Raw genomic sequence first — 24,921 nt, forward strand, 5'->3', positions numbered from 1 at the left:
TTTTAAAAGAAATCTTTGCAGCCGCCTGGCGGTGTTGGCTGCGGAGCAGATTATGGGCAGCGCCTCAGAACCCCAGAACTGCCGCACCTTTTAATGAATCACAAACCAAACGTGCTCAGCTCACAACATGCGTCTTTGTTTCCTTCGCATCAACCCAAAAAATGTAGACATTGAAGCAGTATGCTATAAGACGCATTCCTTCCCTTTAATAATAATGTCTCCAGTTTTGTGTCCTCACACGACCTCACCAGCAGCAGCAGCAGCATTCCCCCTGTAAAATATGCGAGACATTTCAGCTGCATTAAGCACGGCTCTCCCAAAGCCATAATGCCCGGCTTTATAGCGGCGCTGAGCCAGGAGCTGCTTACAGCTCGGCCCAGCAGCGCCCCTAGCGGACAGTCCCTGGAATTCCCTGCGCCTGTGATGGCTGCTACTACGGCTCTGGCTCACAGGTATTCCTCCTAGGGTAGCCATGATTAGTATTTATTAGACGCAGATTTCGCCCAGCTCCCTCAGTAGCATTGTGTCTATAGAAAGCTGACACTACGTGCCTTATATGCAGCAAGGGCATGGCCCCGTGTACCGCGTATACCGCGGGACACCCCCTATACGTCTGTTCTATATATGGCGCAGCTAAATATATCCGTCCGGAGAGCCCGGGTGCAGGAGCCCTTCCCAGTGTGCTAACATGGCAGTCTATTAGGATGATTAAACATGGCTGCTGGTGCTGCAGTCTGTCCAGTCGTCAGGGCGCAGACAGCATCGTGATTTTGGTGCACTGTGTAATTGGCATCGAGCACATCTCCTCCTCCTCCTTCTCCTCCCGCCTCTCCTCAGACGCAGTGTCTCCGCTTCTCTGACCTTTCCCAGCGCTGCCAGGAACGGAGAGAAAAGCGCGCTGAGGAATTCCCGCCCAACGCCCCTGCTTCACCTCATGCATATGCAAAGTAGTCCGGCGCCGATTGGTGGCGGCGGGATTGTGAATTGTGAAGGCAGGGAAGCCATTGGCGAAGCCGCCACTACATAAATATGTAAATAAACGCTCCTACTTGCTAATGTGAGAGAGTGTATGGCTACATTTTCAGACATGTAACCTTCCGTGCGTCTAGTACTATTAGTAAGTAGTGCACGTTGGAAACAATCGCTTTAGGCGCAGAGCCGGGCGCACGTCGCTGGACATCGGACAAATAAAAGATACCGGCACGAGAGGGTTTTTTTGGTCCCTTATTTGGGAAGAATTGAGCGGCGGGTGGACACGTAGGTGTCTCCCTGAAGCCGGGCGCGGAGGGATATCACTGCGCGTTGGCAGCACCAAAATACTAGGAGTTAAGAGGCAGGTCTGTCAGTAATTGAGCTCAGAGCTGGGAGGGCGGCGGCGTGCGGCTGCTGCTGCGGAGGATCGCCATACAGCTAATCTACTGGATTTACGGCGCCGGCTGACAGGCGCGCAACCACTGGATTTACCGCCATTTTCTATTTATTTCTTGAACCTTCTTGTGGTGCGGACTCCATGGATTGTTCGGTGTGAGCACAGCCGGGTTGTTTATGTGAGGCGGGGAGCGCTGACGCGGACGTGACCAGAGGCTGAGAACACCGGCACCGGGACTGTACGGCCGCTTCTGCTGCTGGATATACGGGAAGATGCTTCTGTCTAAATTCGGCTCCCTGGCTCATATCTGCACCCCGAGCATGGACCATCTGCCGGCCAAGATCCTGCAGCCAGGTAGGCGCTGTGCCCGGGGGGGCCTGTGGCGGGGAGCTGTCACCCCGGGCCTCCCAGTCATGTCTGCCCTCTCTCTCTCCTAGTGAAAGCCGAGAAGGAGCCCTTTGAGAAGGTCTACCAGGTGGGCTCGGTCCTGGGCAGCGGCGGCTTCGGCACCGTGTACTCGGGCAGCAGGATCGCGGACGGGCTCCCGGTGAGTGTGGCCCCGGGGTGCCGGGTGGTGTGGGGACTGCTCGGTGTAGGCTGTGCTTCTGACCCCGTTGTGTCTCCCGGCAGGTGGCCGTAAAGCATGTGTCCAAGGAGCGGGTGACGGACTGGGGCACGCAGGTAAGTGCTGGCGGCGGTGTACGGGGCAGCTCCCCCTCCCCCCCTCCCGTAGGCTGCACGGCTGAGCGCTCTCCTCCTCTCCGCAGAACGGGGTGATGGTGCCGCTGGAGATCGTGCTGCTGAAGAAGGTGGCCGCCGGCTTCCGCGGGGTCATCAAGCTGCTGGACTGGTACGAGCGCGCCGACGGCTTCCTCATAGTCATGGAGCGGCCGGAGCCGGTGAAGGACTTGTTTGACTTCATCACGGAGAAGGGCGCCCTGGACGAGGAGACGGCCCGGGGCTTCTTCCGCCAGGTGCTGGAGGCGGTGCGGCACTGCTACAGCTGCGGGGTGGTACACCGGGACATCAAGGACGAGAACCTGCTGGTGGACCTGAGGACCGGGGAGCTCAAGCTCATAGACTTCGGCTCCGGGGCGCTGCTCAAAGACACGGTCTACACGGACTTCGATGGTGAGTGTAACGGGAGAGCTGTCGGTGATGGTTCCCGCAGCCCCTCCCTGCACCGTGCCGGTGGTCTGTGTGTACCGGACTGTATATCTGCATTGCAGCTTTCCCCTGTAGCCGGCATAACGCTGGCACCGGGTGAGCGGCGGGGGGCGGGCACAGGCGCTGCCGCCTTCACTTCACATCTGTTTGTTGTGAAACCCGAGCCTGCGAGTCACGTGAGCGGCCGCCGCGCTGCAGAGCCAGGTTTTGTTTGGTATCCAAGGAACCGTAGAGAAGCGAGGGAGATGCTGCTGCTGCTGCTGCCGGGTGGGGGAGGGGGCAGGGCGCACAATGCCAGCATAGGAAGACATGGCACTGCCCCCACCTCCTCCCTTTGTGTCTATTTTTGGAGCGGTGCTGCAGACGGCACGTGGTGCTTGAAAGGGAGCCTAGTAAACAGCTGATGCACACAGGACTGCTCATTGCAATAGAATGGGGGAGGGGGCTGTAATGGTGGGGCCATGTAGAGTTCAGGGCCTTTGCAGCATTGTGCCTTGCTATTACTAACGCCTTCATTTTGTTTGTTTTTGTTTTCAGGCACAAGGGTTTACAGCCCCCCTGAATGGGTTAGATACCACAGATATCATGGAAGATCTGCAACTGTGTGGTCCCTGGGTGTGCTGTTGTATGATATGGTCTGTGGAGACATTCCCTTCGAGCAGGATGAGGAAATCTTGCGTGTCCGGCTCTACTTCAGGAGAAGAATTTCCCCTGGTAGGTACAAACAAGCCACAATGTCTTCTTTCTCTCTTGGGAGTACTACAACTGGATGGGTATGTGGATTATAGATGGTAACGGTTGTCTTATTCCTTGCAGAGTGCCAACAACTTATTAAATGGTGCCTTTCCTTGAGGCCTTCAGACCGACCAACTCTTGAGCAAATATTCGATCATCCATGGATGTGTAAAAGTGACCTAGCGAAGTCTGAGGACTGCGATTTAAGACTAAGGACAATTGACACTGATGCATCTAGCACAAGCTCAAGCAATGAAAGTCTGTAGACAGAAGCTGGCAATGGTAGGGGAGCACCAAACAGAAGGGTGTGCTGCTGCCAAGACAACCCTGGAAGGGTGCAAACACTCACTATTCTATAGTTAACCCTTTCTACAGGATTTTGTTTTATTTTTACATGTGCAGTTATCTCCCTGGAATGACACTTCATTTTGACTTGAGGATCTGAGAGTTGTGGGCCAATGCTTACACTAAAGGACTGACTTTACTGACATAAGAGAAGCAGTGACCTCTTGAGTACCTAGTATACTGTTTTGCTCTCATAGAGCCTGGACTAGATTTTTATTTGCTTTTGAGTGCCTTTTTGAAAGCTGCTTCAGTGGGACTTCTTTCTGTTTTTTTTTTTTTGTTTGTTTTTACTTGGAGCTGTGCATCTCCAAAGATGGTCCACATTGTCATTACAGGCTTTGCTCTGCCCCCCACACCGTCTGGAACCGCACTTGCTGTAATCGGACGCCTTGCTCAGTGGACTTTAATGAAGTGATTCTTGTTGTGATGAGTGCATGAATGCATACTGTGGCCATTCCTATTACAATGTACTTCATGTAACATGTACGGTCGTTTTTGAGCAGCAATGCATTTTTTTTTCCCCATTTATTTAATTTACCTCTTTCATCTCCACCACTGGGCAACACAGGACCAGTTCTCCTCAATATATCCCTAGCCCTTGTCACCCCACAAGTCTTAAGTATGTATGGGCATGTTATATGCACAATCAATGCAATATTCAAGGACTTATACTTTTTCCATAACTGTATTTAATTTTTTCCTTGTACTATAGTTATTTATTGCGATATTTAGACAATTTCTCACTATTTATTTGGTAATTTATTTGTCTAGAATTTATCCAACACTGTGCTTTACACTGTTCTGAGAAGCCCCATTTCCATTTTACCTGTCCCAATGGAATCTTACTAAGGAAGCTAACTAGTGACTCCTCTGCATTCCAGTGATGTCATCTTCCCCATCTCTTCCATTCCCCTCCCTTTTCGTGACTAGCAAGTCTGTTTTTAGATGGATAATTGTTGTAAAAAGTCTAATTTAAGAAAAATAGAAATACTGACTCTTAAGAGTTGGTTCTTATGCCTTCTTTGTCTGGTATGGGTTACCAGAAATGTAAAGTTTTGCTTTTTTGACAGGATTTTAAATTATTGGCATTATCCAGTCTCCATGCAGTGGCTCTGGGAGGACAAGTGGCAGAGTCATGACCTTAATTTATTAGCTGTGTTGTTGTGATCTGGCTGCATTTTATGCAGCTTGTTTATGATTTGTATTTTTTTTTCTTTAACAGTGTGAAATGTATGGAGATGATATTTTTTTATACAAGTATTTCAATTAAACCTTTTGTACATAATGTGTCATTAATGTTCGTTTCCACTTTTCTCATTTTCTTTAACAAGCTATGTAGGAGACTTGTGTATTAAGAAAAAAAAGAACCTGTTCCCCATGGATTTGCCCCCAATTCCCTAGCAGTCTGTACCACTGGATGTCATGTCAGTATGCCTATATAGCCAGTGGGTATATAGGCATACTCACTGTTTAGAAGTAAGCTTAATCCTCTGTGGTAAAATATCAAGGCTGAAACTAATGGTGCCAGTGGCTAGGGAATGTCATGGCCTTGGTGAGAGCACTCAAATTTGTAGCACATCTCTATGTAGATTGTAGTGTTTAAAGTGTCACTCATTATAACTTTCTAAATCAACAGTATATGTGAAATGTATGGAAAGTAGCCAGACAGAGTGGTCGGCTCACGCCAAGACATAGTTCACAGCAGCCATGCAGGCCGGGACTCTTCTGAACTCCCCTTAGGGTGTGGTGATGTATAGGTACGTCCTCAGTCCTTAAAGTGGTACTCCTGTGAAAATCTTTCAGATCACCGCTTATTAAGTCGTCTGGCTGTCAGTGCTGCCCTGCTCCCTGGCACTCCTCCCAAGATGCCGGGAAAAGCTGGATCCAATCCTGGGAAATTTCTCCCAGTATCTCAGGATTGGGTCCAGCTTTTCCACAGCACCCAGGGTGGAGCAAAGCAGCGCTGATAGGCAGCCGACCTGATGAGTAGAGTGCTGATCAAACAAATCGCTTTGCTTAGATAACCAATTTGCTCATCTCTAGCTAAAATCAATGTGAAATTCCAGCCAGCCTTTGGAAGGGACACCTACCCCACCCACCTGACTACTTCACCTGTAATTATGATCAGTAGAATGAACTGGAAAACTATATTGCAAGTCACATCACAGAAAGTAAACAAATCAGAAACAGTGGTCATGTGACTGAGCCTGAAAAGTATATATAGAATATATGACACCCACAGAAGTCAATGCAATGCTAGTTTCTTAAGACACGGACAAAGACTTTGTACCCACAATCTGCCCCCCCCGCCATACACACACACCGCTTGTACCTTTTGGGTATCTGCTTTTAATTTTTTAATTCAAGATCTGTTCTGGGGTCTGTTCGGCAGGTGATGCAGTTATTGTCCTAAAAAAAGCAACTTTTAAACTTATAGTGCTGTGTCAAATTGATGTGCCCTATAGTGTCTATGCCCTAGTCCTGCACCGCCCCTCCGTTCCTCCTCCCCACCCTCCTTACCATTAGGAGTGGCCTGGATATCATTTCTCCTATCCATCACTTGTCTGAAAACTCCACAGGTGCCTTAAAGATCCAGCACAGTGTTCAGACGGGTGATGATTAGAAGAAATGCTATCTGGGGCATTCCTAATGGTGAAGTGGACGGGGAGGAGGGGCGGTGCAGGCCTAGGGCATAGACACTCTAGGCCACGCCAACTGGACACAGGGCTAAGTTTAACCTCTTAGGAACATATACCGTACCCGTACGTCATATGTCCCAACTGCTGCGATCCCGACTGCTATCTGCAGTACGGGACCGTGGCTATTAGCGGGAGCGGTCCGATTGGTGCTCCTGCTAATTAACACCGTTGGATGCAGCTGTCAAACATGACAGCTGCATCTAACCGTGTTAAATGCAGCCCATCCCTAGTGTCTAGTGGCGGATTCTCCCCACACGATGCGATCGCGGAGGGGGGATCCCTTCATCTTACCGGGTCGGGCCTCAGCGACTTAATGACGCTGATCCTGGCTCGGTATTCTATTGTGTTGGCCGGCAGCAGGCCAAAGCAATAGAGCACCAATCTCATGGATCGGTACTGTGTTATACAGCTACACTGATCTCTATGAGAGATCAGTGTAGTTGTATTAGAACCCCCCCAGGGGGACTTTAAATTAAAGTGAAAGGGTCTCCACTGATGCCCCCAAAAATGTAAATATGCAAAACAAGAGTCCGTGGAGTCTCGGTTGCGAGTCTCAAAACGTGGGATAGCCAGATATCTCTAGCCTGTTCCCTGGTCCAGCTTGCTTGGGGGCTCTCGACGTCTTCCATTCCCGCTCAGCCAATCAGTGCGCTGTGGCTTGGGAGCGCACTGATTAGCCGAGTGGAAGGTGCCGGGAACCGCTGGAGCGGGGACCAGGTGAAGTATACGCTCCGGCGGCCGGGGGTTAACAGGGCGGGCTGCGGACATACACCCAGCGGGATGTGCATCCTGCTGCGAATTTGTCTGGCATTGAATGTACAGGGCAGGATCCGCAGCAGATCTGTTACGCGTGAACGCACCCTAAGGTTGGATTCACACATACCGCATTCTCTGCAGATTTTGTGTTGCATGTTTCTCGCTGTGTAATCTGCTACAATATTGGTTACTTCTGTCCTGCAGCGCATTTAAATTCTGCTGCAAGATTATCTTGCCATAGACTTGTAAAGGTTAACTACTTAGCTCCCAACACCATGCTTTCCTGTCCGTGTTCCCCTGGCACTCTTCAACGTGCTTCTCCGGGTCCCCGCAATCTGACAATCTGCTCAGCCAATTGCTGCACTGTTCCATTACAGGGATCCAGAAAAGCATGGGCAACGTGGACAGGTAAGCATGGTGTCAGGAGCTTCAAGTTTATGGCAGAATACATTCTTGCAATGCGATGAAAAAAACGCTGTGAGAATGGAGTGCCATAGACTTTTAAAAAAAATCAGTATTGCAGCGGATTTCACTGCTAAACGCGCAGATTCAATGCAATGCGTGTGAATCCACCCTAAGGGTGCCTTCACACATAGCATATCTGCAGCGGATTTCTCTCTGCGAATTCGCAGCTAAATCCGCTGTGGATACTTGCCCATGTATTTGAATGGGCTGACATACTCGCAGCGGGATTTCAATCCCGCTGCAAGTATGTGAAACTCAGCGCTTTTAACCCCTGGAGCATACATCACCTGCTCCAGGCTCCTGCTTGTTTCGGGGCCTCCCAGCATCTCCTGGCGGTCAGCCAATCAGTGCGCTGCCCCGCTGCAGCGCACTGATTGGCTGACCGCCGGGAGTCCCCGAATCAAGCAGGAGCCTGGAGCAGGTGATGTATGCTCCAGGGCTGCCCCTGGCTCGGAGCATACCTTACCTGCTCAGTGCCGCGGCTGTTTGTGAAGCTCCTGACTCCCGTCGGTCCCCATCAGCCAATCAGTGCTGCCGTGCACTGATTGGCTGATGGGGAGCTGGGAGCCTCACACACAGCCGCGGTGCCGAGCAGGTAATGTATGCTCCGGGTCGGGGCTGCGGGCAGCGGGAGGTTAAAGGGGCCGGGTCACATATCGGCAGCAGAATAAAAATTTCTTTTCAACTGTGCCAAGTTTTCAAGATCCATAGCTTTCTTATTTTTCATGGAAAAAACTGGGTGTAGGTTTTTTTTTTGCGGGAAAGTATATAGCTTTTATTGATACCATTTTTTAGTTATATATGACTTCATGATCTCTTTTTTGTTGCTTTTTTCCATGGTGGGTTGACAAAATACAGCTATTCTGAAAATGTTTTTTAACTATTTTTTTTTGTTTGTTTTTTACAATTCATTTTGCATGGAAATGATCTGGGGGTAGTTTTTAAGTTTAAGTTTTATCTCATTTATTTTATTTTATTTACCAATAGTTCCACTAATGCACTTTCACCCACGATCTGCTTAAAAATCCACTGGTGAAATCCGCTGTAAATATAACAAAAAATACATGCTTACTTTCCTGAGCCCCCCCACCAGCTCACAACATCCAGTCCCTCGCTCTTTGCTCTGCTTTTAAGAGATAGACTCAGACAGTGGCTGACCAAGGCGGGACTCTGCTGCGGTATTAAAATACCAAGTAACAAGGTATTAAAATTGAGTACAACACACCTCAAAAGTGTAATGGTGCGTTTACACAGACAGATTTGTCTGACAGATCTTCTTTGAAGCCAAAGCCAGGAACAGACCATAAACAGGTAATAATATACAACAAGAGATCGGTCAGCACTAACCTTTCGTACCCACGGAGTCGGGCACCGTGCGGAGAAGCAAAGATGGGGTGCCGAACCACTTTAAAGAGACAGTCTTTCCATAATTGTAATCACAGAGAAGCGAAGGAGGGTGGCACTCACCATCTGATGAAATCTAAAACTTTTATTTCCGGACATACAAGATGCAGACATCAACGTTAGCAGACGCCAGCAGGTAGGTGGTAACAGTCTGTTTCGCGGCTTACCGCTTCTACGGACCACCACGTTAGCAGAAGCGTCTGCTAACGTTGATGTCTGCATCTTGTATGTCCTGAAATAAAAGTTTTGGATTTCATCAGACCATAAACAGGGAACAGGTCATAAAGGAAAGACTGCGATCTATCCTCTTTTCAAATCCATTCCTGGCTTTGGCTTCCAAAATCTGTCAGATAAATCTGTCTGTGTAAACGCACCCTAAGTGTTACATATACACAAATATTAACAAAAAGTTACAAAAAGAGGGTAGATCATTATCTGTCTTCAGTTGGTAGAGCATGTGTTGGTGTCCATCTAAAATTTCAAAGGAGAATATATAAGTTCAATACCAGCAAACCATAGAGCTGTACAATTATATCTAGTTACACTTCTCATATATGCAATGAAACATGGGGAGCTCTTACTAGTTTCTACTGTGTGAATATGACCCTTCTTTGAAAATAAATAATCAAATGTTGCATTCAGTAACTATAAACATGTATTTTAGTGATCTACTAGTAGTCTACTTAGAGTTCCTTAGTTTTTAGTAACAAACAACACCATTCCAAAATAAGAAACTATGCATGAGCATCTCTGTTTTCAGAAATGACGGAGGAGGTTGATGTTTGGTATGTGTGCTGCGAAGGAAGAATGTATATTACATAGTATATTCCATTTATAACAAGTTTAAGCACACTGGTTACATGTAATGAGGTGAGACCATATGCTTACTCATCACTGATGCTGCTATTTAACAATGTGTATGGACTTTAAGGTTTCAGTCATTCCTTCTTACCATGAGTCACCACATAAACTTTGTTATTTCTGTCTGTTTTAAATAGAAGCAGAGGGCTATCATTAAAGCACACAATGCCAGTGACATGCATTCCGGCCGCTAACACAGTTTTAACATGGTTAATTAAATTATGCTCATTTTTAAAGGAAATCTGGTGGTGTTGTCCATGGAATCCAAAGATAATAGTGGAGTACAGTTGAGAAAAACTTGCATAAACTGCTTTTACACATTAGACAAATATTCTGTTCCCCTGCAGCACCACTACAGAGAAAATTAAGCGTTACATAGTTCCCCTTTAAATAAATGAGCTGTCCATATAATGAATTTACTATCCAAGTCATCCAGAGTAAGAAGAGCTCTTTGTAGCACTGTGGCTAATAGATGTGAAACCACCCTTTTAGTAAACTCAGTATGCCCTATTTGCCTTAAAGTTCCAAAGAAAAGTTTAGTGTCCCAGTACAGGAGTCACTATTTTTTTTTACCGCCTGTCAGAAAGTAACTCTGTTAGGTGTTACACCAAGAGCTGGGAGCTGTGATTTTCCACTCCAGCCACTAGGTGGCTCACTCTCCCCTGTACACAGCTTCAGTGTTAGGGTGGGTTCACACACAACAGATCCGCAGCTGATTTCACTATGCGAAATCCGCTGCGGATCCTTAACTGTCATTTTCAATGAGATTCCATACTCAGTGGGATTGTCATCCCAGTGCAAGTATGTAAAAGGTAGCCCCCTTAACCCCCCGTGGCCCAGTACATACATTACCAGGTCCACGCTCCGGCTTGCTTAGGGGGCTTCCGGCGCCTTGATGTCCCAATCAGCCAATTAGTGCGCTGCGGCGGGGCAGTGTACTGGCTTAGTGCCGGGAGCCCCCAAAGCAAGCCGGAGTGCAGACCCTGCAATGTATGTACTGGGCTGCAGGGGGTTAAGGGGGCTGCCTTTTACATACTTGCAGCAGGATTGCAAGTATGGAATCTCATTGTAAATGACAGTTAAGGATTTGCAGTGGATTTGACGCTGTGAGTTTGCAGCGAAATCCACTGCGGATCTGTTGTGTGTGAACCCACCCGTTAGGTTTAGCTATGTGTGTGTTTAGCCAATCACAAGACACTGCACAAGGTGCAAGACACTCTACACTTTCTTCTCTATTCTCCTCTTCCTGTCACATGACACTATATAGGTCAAGGTAGCTTCCTGTTCTGGGTCTTCTAGTCAGTGTGTATGAGAGACAGATTTTCTTAAAATATACTGAACCCACTAGTATGCAGTGCTGAGCCCAAAGAAATGGGGGTAACCATGGTTTTGGGCACTCTTTTCTACGCAATGGACCTTCTTAAACATCAATAGAGTCACCCCCTAGAAGAGAGAAAGAGGGACTGATCCCCAGTAAGACAAAACTGCTAAGTGCCGACATATGTTACTGACAATGCTTGTTCACCTGGGGAAATTTTCAGTTGGGCTCGTCCTAGAGACAGAGACCTAGGGCTCCTACTACCATACTACCCTACCTCCAGCTCTCCAAGCTGGTGGGCAGAAGGCGGTCATATATGCAGAACCCATATATATGCGTGAGTACAAGATGTACTGAACCCATTGGGATTCGGTACTGAGCCCTTTAAAATGGGGTAACAGTGGTTTGGGACATTCTTGCCTCCACCGTGGATCTTCTTAAACATCAGGACAGTCTCCCCCCTAGAAGATAGGAAGAGGGACTGTTCCCCGGTAAGACAAAGCTGCTACGTGCTGACATATCTTGCTGCCAACGCTCATCCACCTGGGGGTATTTTCAGTTCACCGAGACCTAGGACTCGTACTACCCTACCTGGCGGTCTTCGATCTGGTTGGGCAGGAGGAGGTCATATATGAAAAGCCCATATATAGTATGTGAGAAGTTCTTCTTTCAAGTATCTACACTACAGTCCCAGCAGAGTACTGCCCTAATTAGACAAGGGCCCCTACACGGCCCCTACACTATCCTTTTACACCAAATATTTTTCTACTTTCTTCACCTCCATTAAAAGTCTACCTCAAGAGTTGTATTACCTTTTTTTTACTAGCACCTGTGAGCAGTTCCCTTTGGCTGCTTGTATATTGCACTGAAGTTTTTACAAGTGGTGTATTCTTTCAAATCTGGAGAGCAGGAGATGTTTTCTATGGGGATTTGCTACTGCTATGTATAGTTCCTGACATGCACAGAGGTGTCAGCAGCAGAGAGCACTGTGTCAGACTGGGAAAAATGCTTGCGGAAATTCTGTGCGGAATTGGAAAAGATGAATGAATTTGATTAGATGAAAAATGAATTTGAGCGGAATTCCGACAGGTGATTCCAGGCGGAAAACTTTCCTCGCTGATTCAGCGCTGATTCCTCAGTGTGAACTGGCCCTAAGGCTCCATGAACACAGAGCAAAAGCGGCGGAATTGTCCGCCGCGGAATGCCGCCAGCCTCCCTGTCATGATGACAGTCTATGGGAGGCTCGCGCCGCATCTCTGGGCACTCTCTCGGCATTCCGTGGCGGACAATTACTCCGCTTTTGCTTTGTTTGCATGGAGCCTAAGGCTGCAGCACTTCTAGATCCTCCTTCTCCTCCATAATAAAGAGGCCTCCTTTTACATTGCTGCTCATATACTTTCATACAGCATGAAGTGAGAGAGTATTACAGCTCCCCCCTATGTTTACAGCCCCCCATTCCCCCCAGCTGTTGCGAAACTACAAATCTCTTCATGTCTAGACAGCTGAAGGCCAGGGAGGTGATAGGTGTTCTTTAAGACTTCACATTAAATGGTCATAAATGTCTTCATCAAGACATTAAACTCATAGCCAAAATTCTTACACATCAACTTATCAACATAATTCTAATCTAATTCATCCTGACCAGACAGGCCAGGGGAACCTAATGATATCAACATCAGAAGAATCTTCCTAGGGAGATGCTTCTAAACTTGATCCACAACATGGCATTGCTTTCTCACTAGACCCATGTAAAGCATTAGATTCAATAGAGGCGGGCCGACCCGTTCCCAGTAGGAGGAAATTCCTGCCCTTCTATGAGGCGGCTCCTTTAGAATCAATGAAATGGAGCAGATCAATGAGATGCAAATAGAATATTCTCAATACAAGCGTTTGCAAATATATTTATATATTGTTATATTTATTCGTATCTGGTGCCTCTGCACGACAAAAAGACATCTGCACCACGTCTTAAATGCCCCACAAGTGTTTAAAGGGAACCAATCAGTATAAAACTCAGTATAAAGTTAATAAACCATGCAAGTACAGTTCCCAACACACTTTATAAACATATATGTACTGCCCGAGTCCCTGCACGCAAAGCCCCACAAAAGTACTTTGTACCTCTTGTGCTTTATGCAAATTCTGTTCAACTAGGCATCGGGCGGTTCCTGGGACTGAAGTAGTCATGGTCTACCGCTATGTGACACAAGAAGGATTGTGTCACACAGAGAGGTATGATTACAACCCCAGGAACATAGCTATTTGGGCCCCATGAACTATCTTGATGCCTAGTTGAACAGAATTTGCGTTCACAGTGAGAGGTAATCAAAGTACTTTTTGCGCAGCTTTGCAAGTAGGGACTCGGACAGTACATATATGTTTGTAAAGTGTGTTTGGAGCTGAAATGACATGGTTTATTAGCTTTATAGTGAGTTTTCTGCTGATTGGTTCTTGTTAACTAAAGGCCTTGGACATGAAAAAAAATAGTTATGAGTTATAAACAAACACATTTAGCCAGTATCTAAAGGGAGATTTATAAAACATGGTGTAAAGTGAAACTGGCTCAGTTGCTCCTAGCAACCAATCAGATCCCACTTTTCATTCCTCACAGACTCTTTGGAAAATGAAAGGTGGAATCTGATTGGTTGCTAGGGGCAACTGAGCCAGTTTCACTTTACACCATGTTTGATAAATCTCCCCCATAGCTTCTAAAATGAAATGGTAAATTGTAAGCTATTACAGGTAGTTCTTCATTTAAGTGTCACTGTCGTTTTAACTTACTAAATCTAAATCAACAGTAGATATGATATAAAGCAATTCTGCAATTTACATTCTTTTTTTTTTTTAGCTATCATGAAGAACACAGCACTTCCTGTTTTCTGACTTTTTTTCCTTAAAAAAACAGGAAACAGTCAGAAAACAGGAAGTTCCCAGGCCATCTGAGAGCTCACAGATAGAAGGCAGTCAAAAATTAATAAAAATTGATCATTACGTCTGATCTACACAATTATATTACTAATAAAAAGTAGAGATCATGGCGCAAAAAATGACCCCCCCCCCCCCATACAGCCCTATATGTGAAAAAATAAAAGTCACAATAGGGCCATCGTAATCACACCTAGTTGCAAAAAAAAAGTGCATTACGTAAACACAGAACCCCCCCAAAATTTGCAGAATTGTGTTTTTCCCCCAATTTTACCCCATAAATAATATTTTGGGGGTTCTGTCATACATGTTATGGTAGATTGAAAGACGCCATTACAAAGTACACCCGTTCCTGAAAAAATCAAGCCCTCACATGGCCCTGTAAATGGAAAAATAAAAGAGTTATAGCTTTTAGAAGGCGGGGAGGAGAAAAAACGAAAACGCAAAAATGTAAATTGGCGCGGTCCTTCAGGTCATTTTAGGCTCTGTCCTGAAGGGGTTAGGAAATATACAGTTTGGTGAATCAGTGCCAAATGTATGTGCTGTGCAGCACTTCTCAATTTCCGTGATTACACAATTGTGCATGTATGAGTCTAACGTGAGACTAAAGTTAATTTTACATTATTTATAACCAGTTTTCTTTCTGTTTATTTTGTAATAAGGTGAAACCATTTACTTTACTTACTAACAGATGTAGACCCCTTTCAGACATCCATTTATTCTATTCTCAGATCCGAAAATGTGCCCTATACCTGTGTAGGTGTTAGGGGTCCATTTTGGGGATGTGATCCATGCTGCTGCAAAAAAAAAAACTGCAGAGAGTGCCAGGAGCCTGACCACCACCGATATGATATTGATGGCTCTTGTTTAGGATACACTATCTATGGTAAAGTTCCAGAAACCAAGCAGCATAGGTTGACAGGTCTGCTTAAAATACAAGAGTTCTCATATTTGCTGTATGCCCTGTTACTACAAATGTCTTTTAAAAGAAAACAGCTTGAACAAGTTAATCACATATTTATTTCGTGTAAATTATAGACACATTAAAAAGGCAATTAAATATAATGTATTATCTTTTCATTTAAGTGGAAATCATTTGAGGCACATTAAAAGAGCTAACACAGTTACTCCAACTATAACTGCTCAAACATTCATTTTCCAGGTACGTAGTGAGCCACCACCCGTTATGTAAATGAACATTATATAGTGATCTAGTGCCCTCTATTGGTGTCTCTGCATAAGCATTGTATATCTTGTTTATGTTGGGCTTTATGTATGTTTTATTTATTTATTTTCTGCTTGTGTAATAGATTTAAGCCAGAGGTGGCCAGACCTTTTGTCCAGTGGTGTACTATCCTCTGTCAGATTGAGCATATGGCCAGGTTAAACAATTCCTATAACAAATACACCTAAGTACAAGTGTAATGCTATTTAATGGTATAGCTGTTTTAAAAAAATCACAGCTGGACTCTGCAATGTAAAATTAATCAACAACAAAACAGAAGTCGTACATGACCTAAAATGAACTCTGTAAACTGGAAACATATAAGGGGGTACTCTGGAGAAAAACAATCCTTTTCAAATTAACTGATGTCAGAAAGTTTTGAAAAATATTTCTTCTTCCAATACTTATCAGCTGCTGTATATCCTGCAGGAAGTGGCATATTCTTTCCAGTATGACACACACCTTGCTCTCTGCTGCCACCTCTATCCAGAGCAGCAGCAAAGCCCTATAGAAAAACTATCCTGCTCTGGACAATTTCTGTCATAGACAGAGGACATGGACATATTATCTACTATACTGTACCTATAAATATTTTATGCATATATCAATAATGGATGCTTCACATTCACATAATAACCATTTGGTTCTCAATTCCACCAGATTTCTGTGGCTATGTATTTAAGAAAACTATATTCATGTTATTTGCATACACAGATTGAGCTAAACACTTGATAAAAGTCTTATTAAGCCTGACTGCACGCACTGTCCATTTTTTATAATCTTTAATGATACAGAAATCGACTCACTACAGCCAACTGTTAGCTGGAACATGTCAGGTTCTGTAAAAGGCATAAAGAACCTGGTGGTCATTCATGCTTTCTACTATCCCCCTACTGTATACTTGATTTGCTCTCTATAATTCTCTGTCAATGTTATCATTTTATGTTGCTGTCTGTTATAGTTCCATAAGTCTACAATGCATTGTTCAAAATCCATCATTTCTCTGTAAAAATGTGAATATATCGTTTCTTGACTATTAATCAACCAATAACACCACAAAGCTACCAGTGTTTCTTATACACTACCCAGTAAAATAATTGAAGTACAGTCTGAACGCCAGAAACCCACTCAATGTGCTGGCAAAATTAGGAGTCAGTCAGCTGAATTTAGCACATCTACCAAACATACTCAGCGACTGACACATTTACTGGCAGCTGATCTCTTGGAGTCATCATCAAATATTTAAACAGCTATAGCCATTCTGGCTGCAAGACATCTGATTCTTCTATTTATAGTGGCTAGAGAAAAAAGTATGTGACTAACACATGACCATTACAAATTCAGAGTGTTTACAATTACTGCCTCCAAAACAAAGAACAAACGATTACACAATCTAGAACCAACATTGTACATGTCACTAGAGTATACCATTTATTATGTCCATTTCATATGTCTTTGTATGCAGGAATACAATCTTTAAAAATAATTTCATATCATTAATAGTAGGTTATATCCCTCAGCTTCTGTGCCCAAAGACTATAAATAAAACCACAAAGTAATTGAATGCATAAATCTACTGAAAACCTAAAAAAAAACAAGAAAAAGAGAAACTATCAGCGGGTTACAATCGGCGCGGATTAAATGTACTATAGACCACCAAGATTGCTTGCATCAGTGTGCCCTTTGTGCATCCCCCTATAGTAGAGAAACCCCAGTGTAATTGCCCTATAGAAAATGACCCTCTGTGTAGTCCCCCCTTTAGTAGATGGCCCACTGTGTAGTCCCCTACACCAGTGCTTCTCAAACTTTTTCGACTGGAGCCTCACCCAACAGACCAAGGCAATGCCTGGGCCTCACCGGACTGACCAAGAGGGTGCCTGGGCCTCACTATCTGATGTGAAAGTCCATTTAAAAGCTGAATATAATGCTAGGGATACCTTTCACCTGTATCCCAAGCTCTATATACTAATAAAGCAAGTACAAAATAAATTAATAATGTTGCTAAAATGGAGATTTTTGCAAACAGCAAAAGGACTGTGCAGATCATAGTTACTTTTGCGAAAACTGGCTCCCCAGCTGGGCCTCACCAACAACTAGGGGGCGCCTCACAGTTTGAGAAGCACTGCCCTACAGTATATGGCCCCCTGTACAGTCCCCCTAGTTAGTAGATGGCCCCTTGTGTATTCCCATTTAAGTCCATGTCCTCTGTAGTCACCCCCTTAGTCCATGGCCCCCTGTGTAGTCATCCTCTTAGTCCATCGTCCCCTGTGTAGTCACCCCCTAGTCCATGGCCCCCTGTGTAAACTCCTTTAGTCCATGTCCCCCGTGTAGTCGTCCTCTTAGTCCCTGGCCCCTAGCGTACTCACCTCTTAGTCCATGTCCCCCTGTGTAGTAAACCCCTTAGTCCATGGCACCCTGTTTCGCCACCCCTTTAATCCATGGTCCCCTGTGTAGTCACCCCTTTAGTCCATGGTCCCCTATGTAATCACCTCATTAGTCCAAGGCCCCCTGTATAGTCACTCGCTTGTTATGGAAGCTGCCTGTGTCAGAAGTTCCGGCCGCCTGTCAGTGCTCCATCAATTGAGAGTGCGCCTTAAAGGCGCACACACAATTGAAAGTGCCCTAACCTGAGAAAGCAGGACAAGCGATCTGGATTCTGGAGATGGCCCTACAGCTGCACATCATTTGGGGGCTCATTGGAGAATGCTCCAGTGGAACCCTGAGTGATCTGCTGCTGCAGTGAGATCAAATGTGGGCACTACGCAGAAGTTGGTTCTGAGGTGCAATGGTGCTGGAAGATGTTGTTTCCCAGCAAGGTGCCAAGATTGCTGTACCACTGCACACTTTATGGGAGTACCGTACCCTGGCCCTTGATGGACTTGTATAGAACATAAAAAGGAGCCTATTCTTTTCCCCTAGAGTCTCAGCAGTGACAGCCTGCCCAGCCAATCTCTGACTGAAACAAGACAGTGGCACTGTCCCATAGGGCTGGGGATGGTGAGAATGAACATTTACATTTCTCACCTTCATCCTGAGTGCTGTTTTCACTGTATATACTGTTTAATTACTATGTAAATTAAGCAGTTTGATGTACTGAGGACAGAACTACCGCCCTACATGCACCAATCCGCCTTTTTGGTCCACCCCTCATAATAAATGTTGAGGCAGCACTCTGCAATGACTGCCCCTCTTAATAAAGCCAGCACTCTGCAGTAATGAATGCCAGAGTGACATCACTGCAGAGCGCTGCCTCAATAATCATGAAGAGGTGTGGGCTGTCTGGGCGGATAAGTGCACCAAACCACCTAGTTTACAAATTAACTTAACTGAAGATTTCTCAAAAGTGTTGCTAAGGATAAAGTAGGTAAAATTGCCTTAATCCTCATTTTCTCCTTTTCTCTGGCAACAAAACTGCAGATTACTGTCTTCTAACCTGCTGTTAATATATGTTACCTAGATTTTCTTTTAATGATTAGAGTCAGTTACTAAATCATGATCTTTTGTTCTAATCTGTTCCTATTTTCTGACTGGAATTCTATTTTTAACCGCATTTAGTTACATGCTTTACGGCAAGCCTCGGGGACATAGACAAACATAGACAGAGTCTGTACCCTTGAGATGAATATGAAATATTACCGAGCATATGCTGTGACCTCTGAAGAGATCCTTCCACATGGAGCTGCTATTGTCTTATATTAGTGCTCTACTGATGTCTAAGTTTACTGTAATGCTGTACAGATCACTTTACAGCAGCCTCCTCTTATCACTACAGACAAAAAAGGAAGTCTCAGCTTAGTTTTAGACCTAGTGCTGGAAAGATTTAAGGATTATTTTGTAATATAGATAAAATTGAAAATTATATAAAATCACCAAAAATTCTTACAAAACATCCTTAATTTGATTTAAGTAAAAGGTCACATTCCCTTTAACCCCTTAACGACAGCGGGCGTAAATGTACGCCCCCGCAACTCGTGCCTTAACGCAAACGAGCGTACATTTACGCCCGCCGTTTACCCGATCGCTGTGTGTACACACGTAGATAACTTTTATACCAGCATCCCCCTGTTCCGATCCCTTGCTGCCCGAGCTACTGTAGTTTGTGGCACGATCGGAATAAATCAAAGAGGCCCTACCAAGTCATCCGGTAAGACAACCGATGCCAAGGGGTGAGAGCAGGGGTTTTTCCAGTGAAAATATGTTGTTGGTTAAGTATAAGGACAAACATGATGTCCTTATTTTGACCACAATTGTAAAGGAATAGCACCACCCCTGTCCTTTGCCATGTTGTATTTACAAAGCCCATGTGCTGCTAAGACAGTAAAAAAAAAAAAAAAAAAACACAAGTGACCCCATTCTGGAAAGTACACCCCCTAAGAAGTCTAATAAGGGGTGCAGTGGGGATATTGCCCCCTGGTGACGGCCACATTTTTGCAGTGAAAATGAAAAAAATGTTACTTTTAATTTTTACAGCACATGTTCTACATATGTACCCATCACCAGTGGGGTCCATATGCTCACTACACCCCTTGTTAGATTCCTTGAGGGGTGTAGTTTCCAGAATAGAGTCACTTGTGGGTGGTTTCCACTGTCCTTGCAGCACAGGGGCTTTGTAAATGCAACATGGCCTCCATCCTCCATTCCAGCCTCTAAATGGCGCTCTGTCCCTTTGGTGGCTTGCCCTGTGCCCATATGGCACATTATGTCCACATGTGGGTTATTGTTGTACTCAGGGAAAATTACCCTACACGTTTTGCTTTTTTTTTTCTATTTTAACCCCCAAGGCTAGACCAACATTTAGTGTAAAAAAAATAAAAAAAATTACACTAAATCATTGATCTAGTCTTGTTTTTTTTTTTTCATTTTCACAAGGGGTTAAGATAAAAAAAAAATAATAATAACACGAAATGTGTAGAGCAGTTTCCCCTTACTATGGAAATACCCCACATGTGGACATAAAGCGTCATGCGGGTGCAGAGTAAGCCTCCAAAGGGAGGGAGCGCCATTTGGCTAGCATAGATAGTGAATGCTATGTCACATTTACAAAGCCTCTGTGTTCATTGAGCATTTGGACCCCTTGATGACGGGTACATTTGTGACGTGAAGGTGAAAAAATGAAATTTTTCACTTTCACGTCACATTGTTTTACATTTGGGTCCATATACTCACTGCACCCCTTGTTAGATTCCTTGAGGGGTATAGTTTCCAGAATGGGGTCAATTGTGTGGGGTTTCCACTGTCTTGGCAACACAAGGGTTTTGTAAATGCGACAGGGCCCTCGAAATCCATTTAAGGCAAATCCAGCCTCCAAAAGTCCAATGGTGCTCCTTCCTTCTGGAGGCCCGTCTTGCGGCCGCTTTATGTCCACAGGTAGGATATTTCCGTACTGCCATGTTGCAAATAAAAGGCTCCTGTTTAGCCAAGACAGTTGAAACTCCCCACAAGTAGCCCCATTATGGAAACTACACCTCTCAAGGAATGTAACAAGGGGTGTAGTAAGCATATGGACCCCACTGGTGACTGGCACAAATGTGGAACAATGTAACGTGAAAATGATTATATTGTTTACACTATTATGTTGGAATAGCCTTGAATTATTCATTTTCACAATGGGTTAAAAGAGAAAAAAAAAACACAAAATGTCGGTAAATACCCCACATGTGGACATAAAGCGCTATTTGGGTGCAGGGCAAGCCTCCGAAGGGAAGGAGCGCCATTTAAATTTTGGAGGCTGGATTTGGCTAGAATGGATGATGAATGCCATGTCGCATTTACAAAGCCCCTGTGCTGCCAAGACAGTGAAAACCCCCCACAAGTGACTCCACTCTGGAAACTACACCCCTCAAGGAATCTAACAAGGGGTGCTGTGAGGATATGGACCCCTTGATGACGGGCACATTTGTGCCGTGAAAGTGAAAAAATGAAAATTTACACGTCACATTGTTCCACATTTGTACCCGTCACCAGCGGGGTCCATATGCTCACTGCACCCCTTGTTAGATTCCTTGGAGGTGTAGTTTCCAGAATGAGGTCACTTGTGGGGGGTTTCCTCAGTTTTGGCTATATGGGGGCTTTGTAAATGGGACATGGCCCTTGAAATTCATTCCAGTGAAATCCAGCCTCCAAAAGCCAATTGGCGCTCCTTCCCTTTGGAGGCTCGTCCCGCGCCTGCTTGGCACTTTATGTCCACATGTGGGGTATTTCCGTACTCGTGAGAAACTGCACTACACGTTTCGTGTTTTTTTTTCTTTTATCACCTTGTAAAAGTGAAAAATTGAAGGCTAGAACAACATTTTAGTGTAAAGAATTACATTTTTCCTTTTTCACACCACATTGTTCTGAAAATCTGTGAAGCACCTGTGGGGTCCAAATGCTCACTGGACCCCTTGTTACATTCCTTGAGGGGTGTAGTTTTCTAAATGGTGTCCCTTTAGGGGTGTTTTTTATGTTTTGGCACCCCAGAGCCTCTGCCAACCTGAAGTGGTACAGTCAGAAATGACCAAATTCACTAGGCGCTCCTTTGTATCTGAGGCTTGTGGTTGCGTCAAATAGCGCAATAGGGCCACATATGAGGTATTTCTATAAACTGCAGAAATGGGGCAATCAATATTGGGGTGCATTTCTCTGGTAATAGGTTTACAATTATGAAAGATATTGGATTACAATAAAATTTCTGCACAGAAAATTAATATTTTTTATTTTCTTACACACTTACCTTTATTTCTGGGACTCCCCTAAAGGGTTAAAACACTTTCTGGATGTGCTTTTGCACAGTTTGGGGGATGCAGTTTCTGAAATGGGGTGATTTCTGGGGCTTTCTAACATTTAGTCCCCTCAAATACACTTTAAACCTGAACAGGTCCCTAAAAAAAAATCAGGTTTTTAAATTTTTGTAAAAATTTGGAAAATTGCTGCTAACCTTTTAAGCTTCCTATTGTCTAAAAAAAAATTGAAAGAAAGTTTAACAAATGCTGCCAACATAAAGTAGACATGTTGCTAATGCTATTTAATATATCATTTATGTGGCATAACCATTTGCTGTACAAGCAGAAGTTTCAAAGTTGGAAAATGCATTTTTTCATGTTATTTTGTTTTTTTTCATAAAGATTCGTTATAATTATTGACTCCAATTTACCAGAAATGTAAAGTACAATATGTCACGAGAAAACAGTCTCAGAATCAGCCAGATAGGTAAAAGCATTTCCAATTTATAAATGAATAAACTGACACAGGTCATATTCATAAAATTTGCCTCGGTCTTTAAGGCCATTTCAGGCCCGATCCTTAAGGGGTTAAGATATAACAATCGTCATCCCATACCGCGAACGGCCTAAACAAAAAGAGGGAAAATAGCTCCAGGATTACCGATTTTTTGTATATATATATATATATATTATATATATATATATATATATATATATATATAAAATAAAAAACATTTTATAAAAAGTGATCAAAAACTAGAGGTCATGCGCAAAAAATGTTACCCCATACAGCCCTGTAGGCAAATCAATAAAACCGTTACAAGAGTCACAATAGGACCATTTCATTAATAATTAATTGCAAAAATAAAAAATAAAAAAAATAGAAAATCGGTGTAAACCTGCATATGGTTGTGTTCAGACTGACCTATAAAATAATGGTATCATGTCACTTTTACCATATAGTGCATTGCGCAGGCACGGGAACCCCCCAAAAGTTATAATATTGCATTTTTATTCTAATTTCACCAATTTATAATTTCATAAATAATATTTTGGGGGTTTCATTGTACATGTTATAGTAAAATGAATGGCACCATTAGAAAGTACAACTATTCCTGAAAAAAACAAGCACTTACATGGCCCTGTAGAAAAATGAAAGTGCTAGAGCTCTTAGAAGGGGAGGATTTAAAAACTAAAGCGCAAAAAGGAAAATGGGCGCGGTCCACTGGGTCATTTTTGGCTGCGTTCTCAAAGGTTTAATATGTCCTGTGATCATCAGTTTTAAATGGCAAATGTAAAGTACAATATGTAACAAGAAAACAATCTCAGAATTAGCTAGATAGGTAAAAGCATTTCCTATTTATGAATGAATAAAGTGACATAGGTCATATTCATAAAATTATCCTTGGTCCTTAAGGCCATTTCAGGCCTGGTCCTTAAAGTGTCACTGTCGTGATTTTTTTTTTTGCAGAAATCAATAGTCCAGGCGATTTTAAGAAACTTTGTAATTGGGTTTATTATCCGAAAAATGCATTTTTATCATGAAAAATCAGTTTGGAGCTCTCCCCCCTGTCTTCATTGTTCTCCTATGGAGAGAGCTAAAGAAAAGACCAAAACAGGACAACAAAGAGTTAATCTACAAATCCCTCACGGGATATCTCCTGTGACAGTCACCAGTGACCTGTCTGAGCTCGGATTACAGCTGTCACCCAGCTCTGTGCCTGTAATCCTCTGTTATCTGCTTTCTGCTGCCGGCTAACTCCCTCCTTCCTCCTCCCCCCTCCCCTCTCCCTAGAACAGACAGGGTACGTCTCCTGCAACAAGTCACAATTTTCAGATTTTTCAGAGTGGATGAAAAAGAGGAAGGAGGGGGGGACCTGGGAAAAGGCTTTTTACATGCAGATAATGGCAGATTTGGCTAATAAACCCAATTACAAAGTTTCTTAAAATCGCCTGGACTATTGATTTCTGCAAAAAAAAAAAAAATACGACAGTGACTCTTTAAGGGGTTAATAGATTGGACAATTATGCACACCATGGTATATAATATGTTTATTAATTTAATTATTTTATATATTTTATTTATATTATGGGATAGGGGGGTGATTTTAATCTTTATTGGGGGAGGAGCTTTGGGGTATTTTTTTTTTTATTCTTTTTACACATTTTAAGTCTCCTTGGGGGACTTTTACATGCAATCATTAGATTGCATACACTGTTCATTGCTTTGCCATAGGTATAGCATTTATCAGTGTAATAAGCGCTCTGCTTATTGAGCCTGCCTGTGGCAAAGTGCTGATCGGACTGCATGGAGGAAGGTAAGAGACCTCCCGCGGTCCGACACAGTGATTGGGACCGTTCCGATCACTAAGTGTTACTTGCAGCGTTTAAGAGGTTGGTGACATTGGACATGTAAACTTGTAACTGCATTTCACTTTTACTCAGTTTATCATACAAAACAAAAATGATTCATCGTTAAATTCATCATTTATTTATAATGCTTTTCATTTTCTGATCTGCAGTAACCTTTGAATTAGAGAGACCATTTTTTTGTAATGCTGATGACAAATGGCATACATCAGGAATCTGAAGTGTCTCAGAACATTCACACAGCTATTAGTGTTCTAATTAGTCATTTTATTCTGCACTTTCTCGTTTCAATAAAGCATTGTCAGTGAAAAGTGATGAGTCATTTGATAAACAGTCTAGAAGACTTAAATATATTCTGCCTACTCATTTTTGGTCTATTCATACAACAAAGTTGAGGACAAGTGTTAGTTTTAAGCAAAGTAATAAATTACTTGGTACATTAACTTACTGCCTTTTTCTAAAATGTTTTATTTATTCAAATACTGTATTTCAGAACTCAACTTTGGCCTAGAACAGACACCAGGCGGTGGCAGCAGCAGCACTCAGACTCTCTTCGACCCTGACAGGCCTACAACAGACAC

At 43.8% G+C, this 24,921-nt stretch overlaps 1 protein-coding gene across 1 annotated transcript; it reads left to right on the top strand.

Moving 5' to 3' along the window:
- Positions 1-977: 977 nt before the first annotated feature.
- PIM3 (Pim-3 proto-oncogene, serine/threonine kinase) lies at positions 978-4,901 on the top strand. The gene is made up of 6 exons (XM_069976900.1): positions 978-1,723; positions 1,807-1,916; positions 2,000-2,050; positions 2,137-2,500; positions 3,074-3,250; positions 3,353-4,901. The coding sequence occupies exons 1-6, from the start codon at positions 1,642-1,644 to the stop codon at positions 3,535-3,537; spliced, it is 969 nt and encodes a 322-aa protein (XP_069833001.1). The 5' UTR covers positions 978-1,641; the 3' UTR covers positions 3,538-4,901.
- Positions 4,902-24,921: the final 20,020 nt, after the last annotated feature.

Source organism: Dendropsophus ebraccatus, chromosome 1, assembly GCF_027789765.1.
Source record: "Dendropsophus ebraccatus isolate aDenEbr1 chromosome 1, aDenEbr1.pat, whole genome shotgun sequence".
Classification (NCBI taxonomy): domain Eukaryota; kingdom Metazoa; phylum Chordata; class Amphibia; order Anura; family Hylidae; genus Dendropsophus; species Dendropsophus ebraccatus.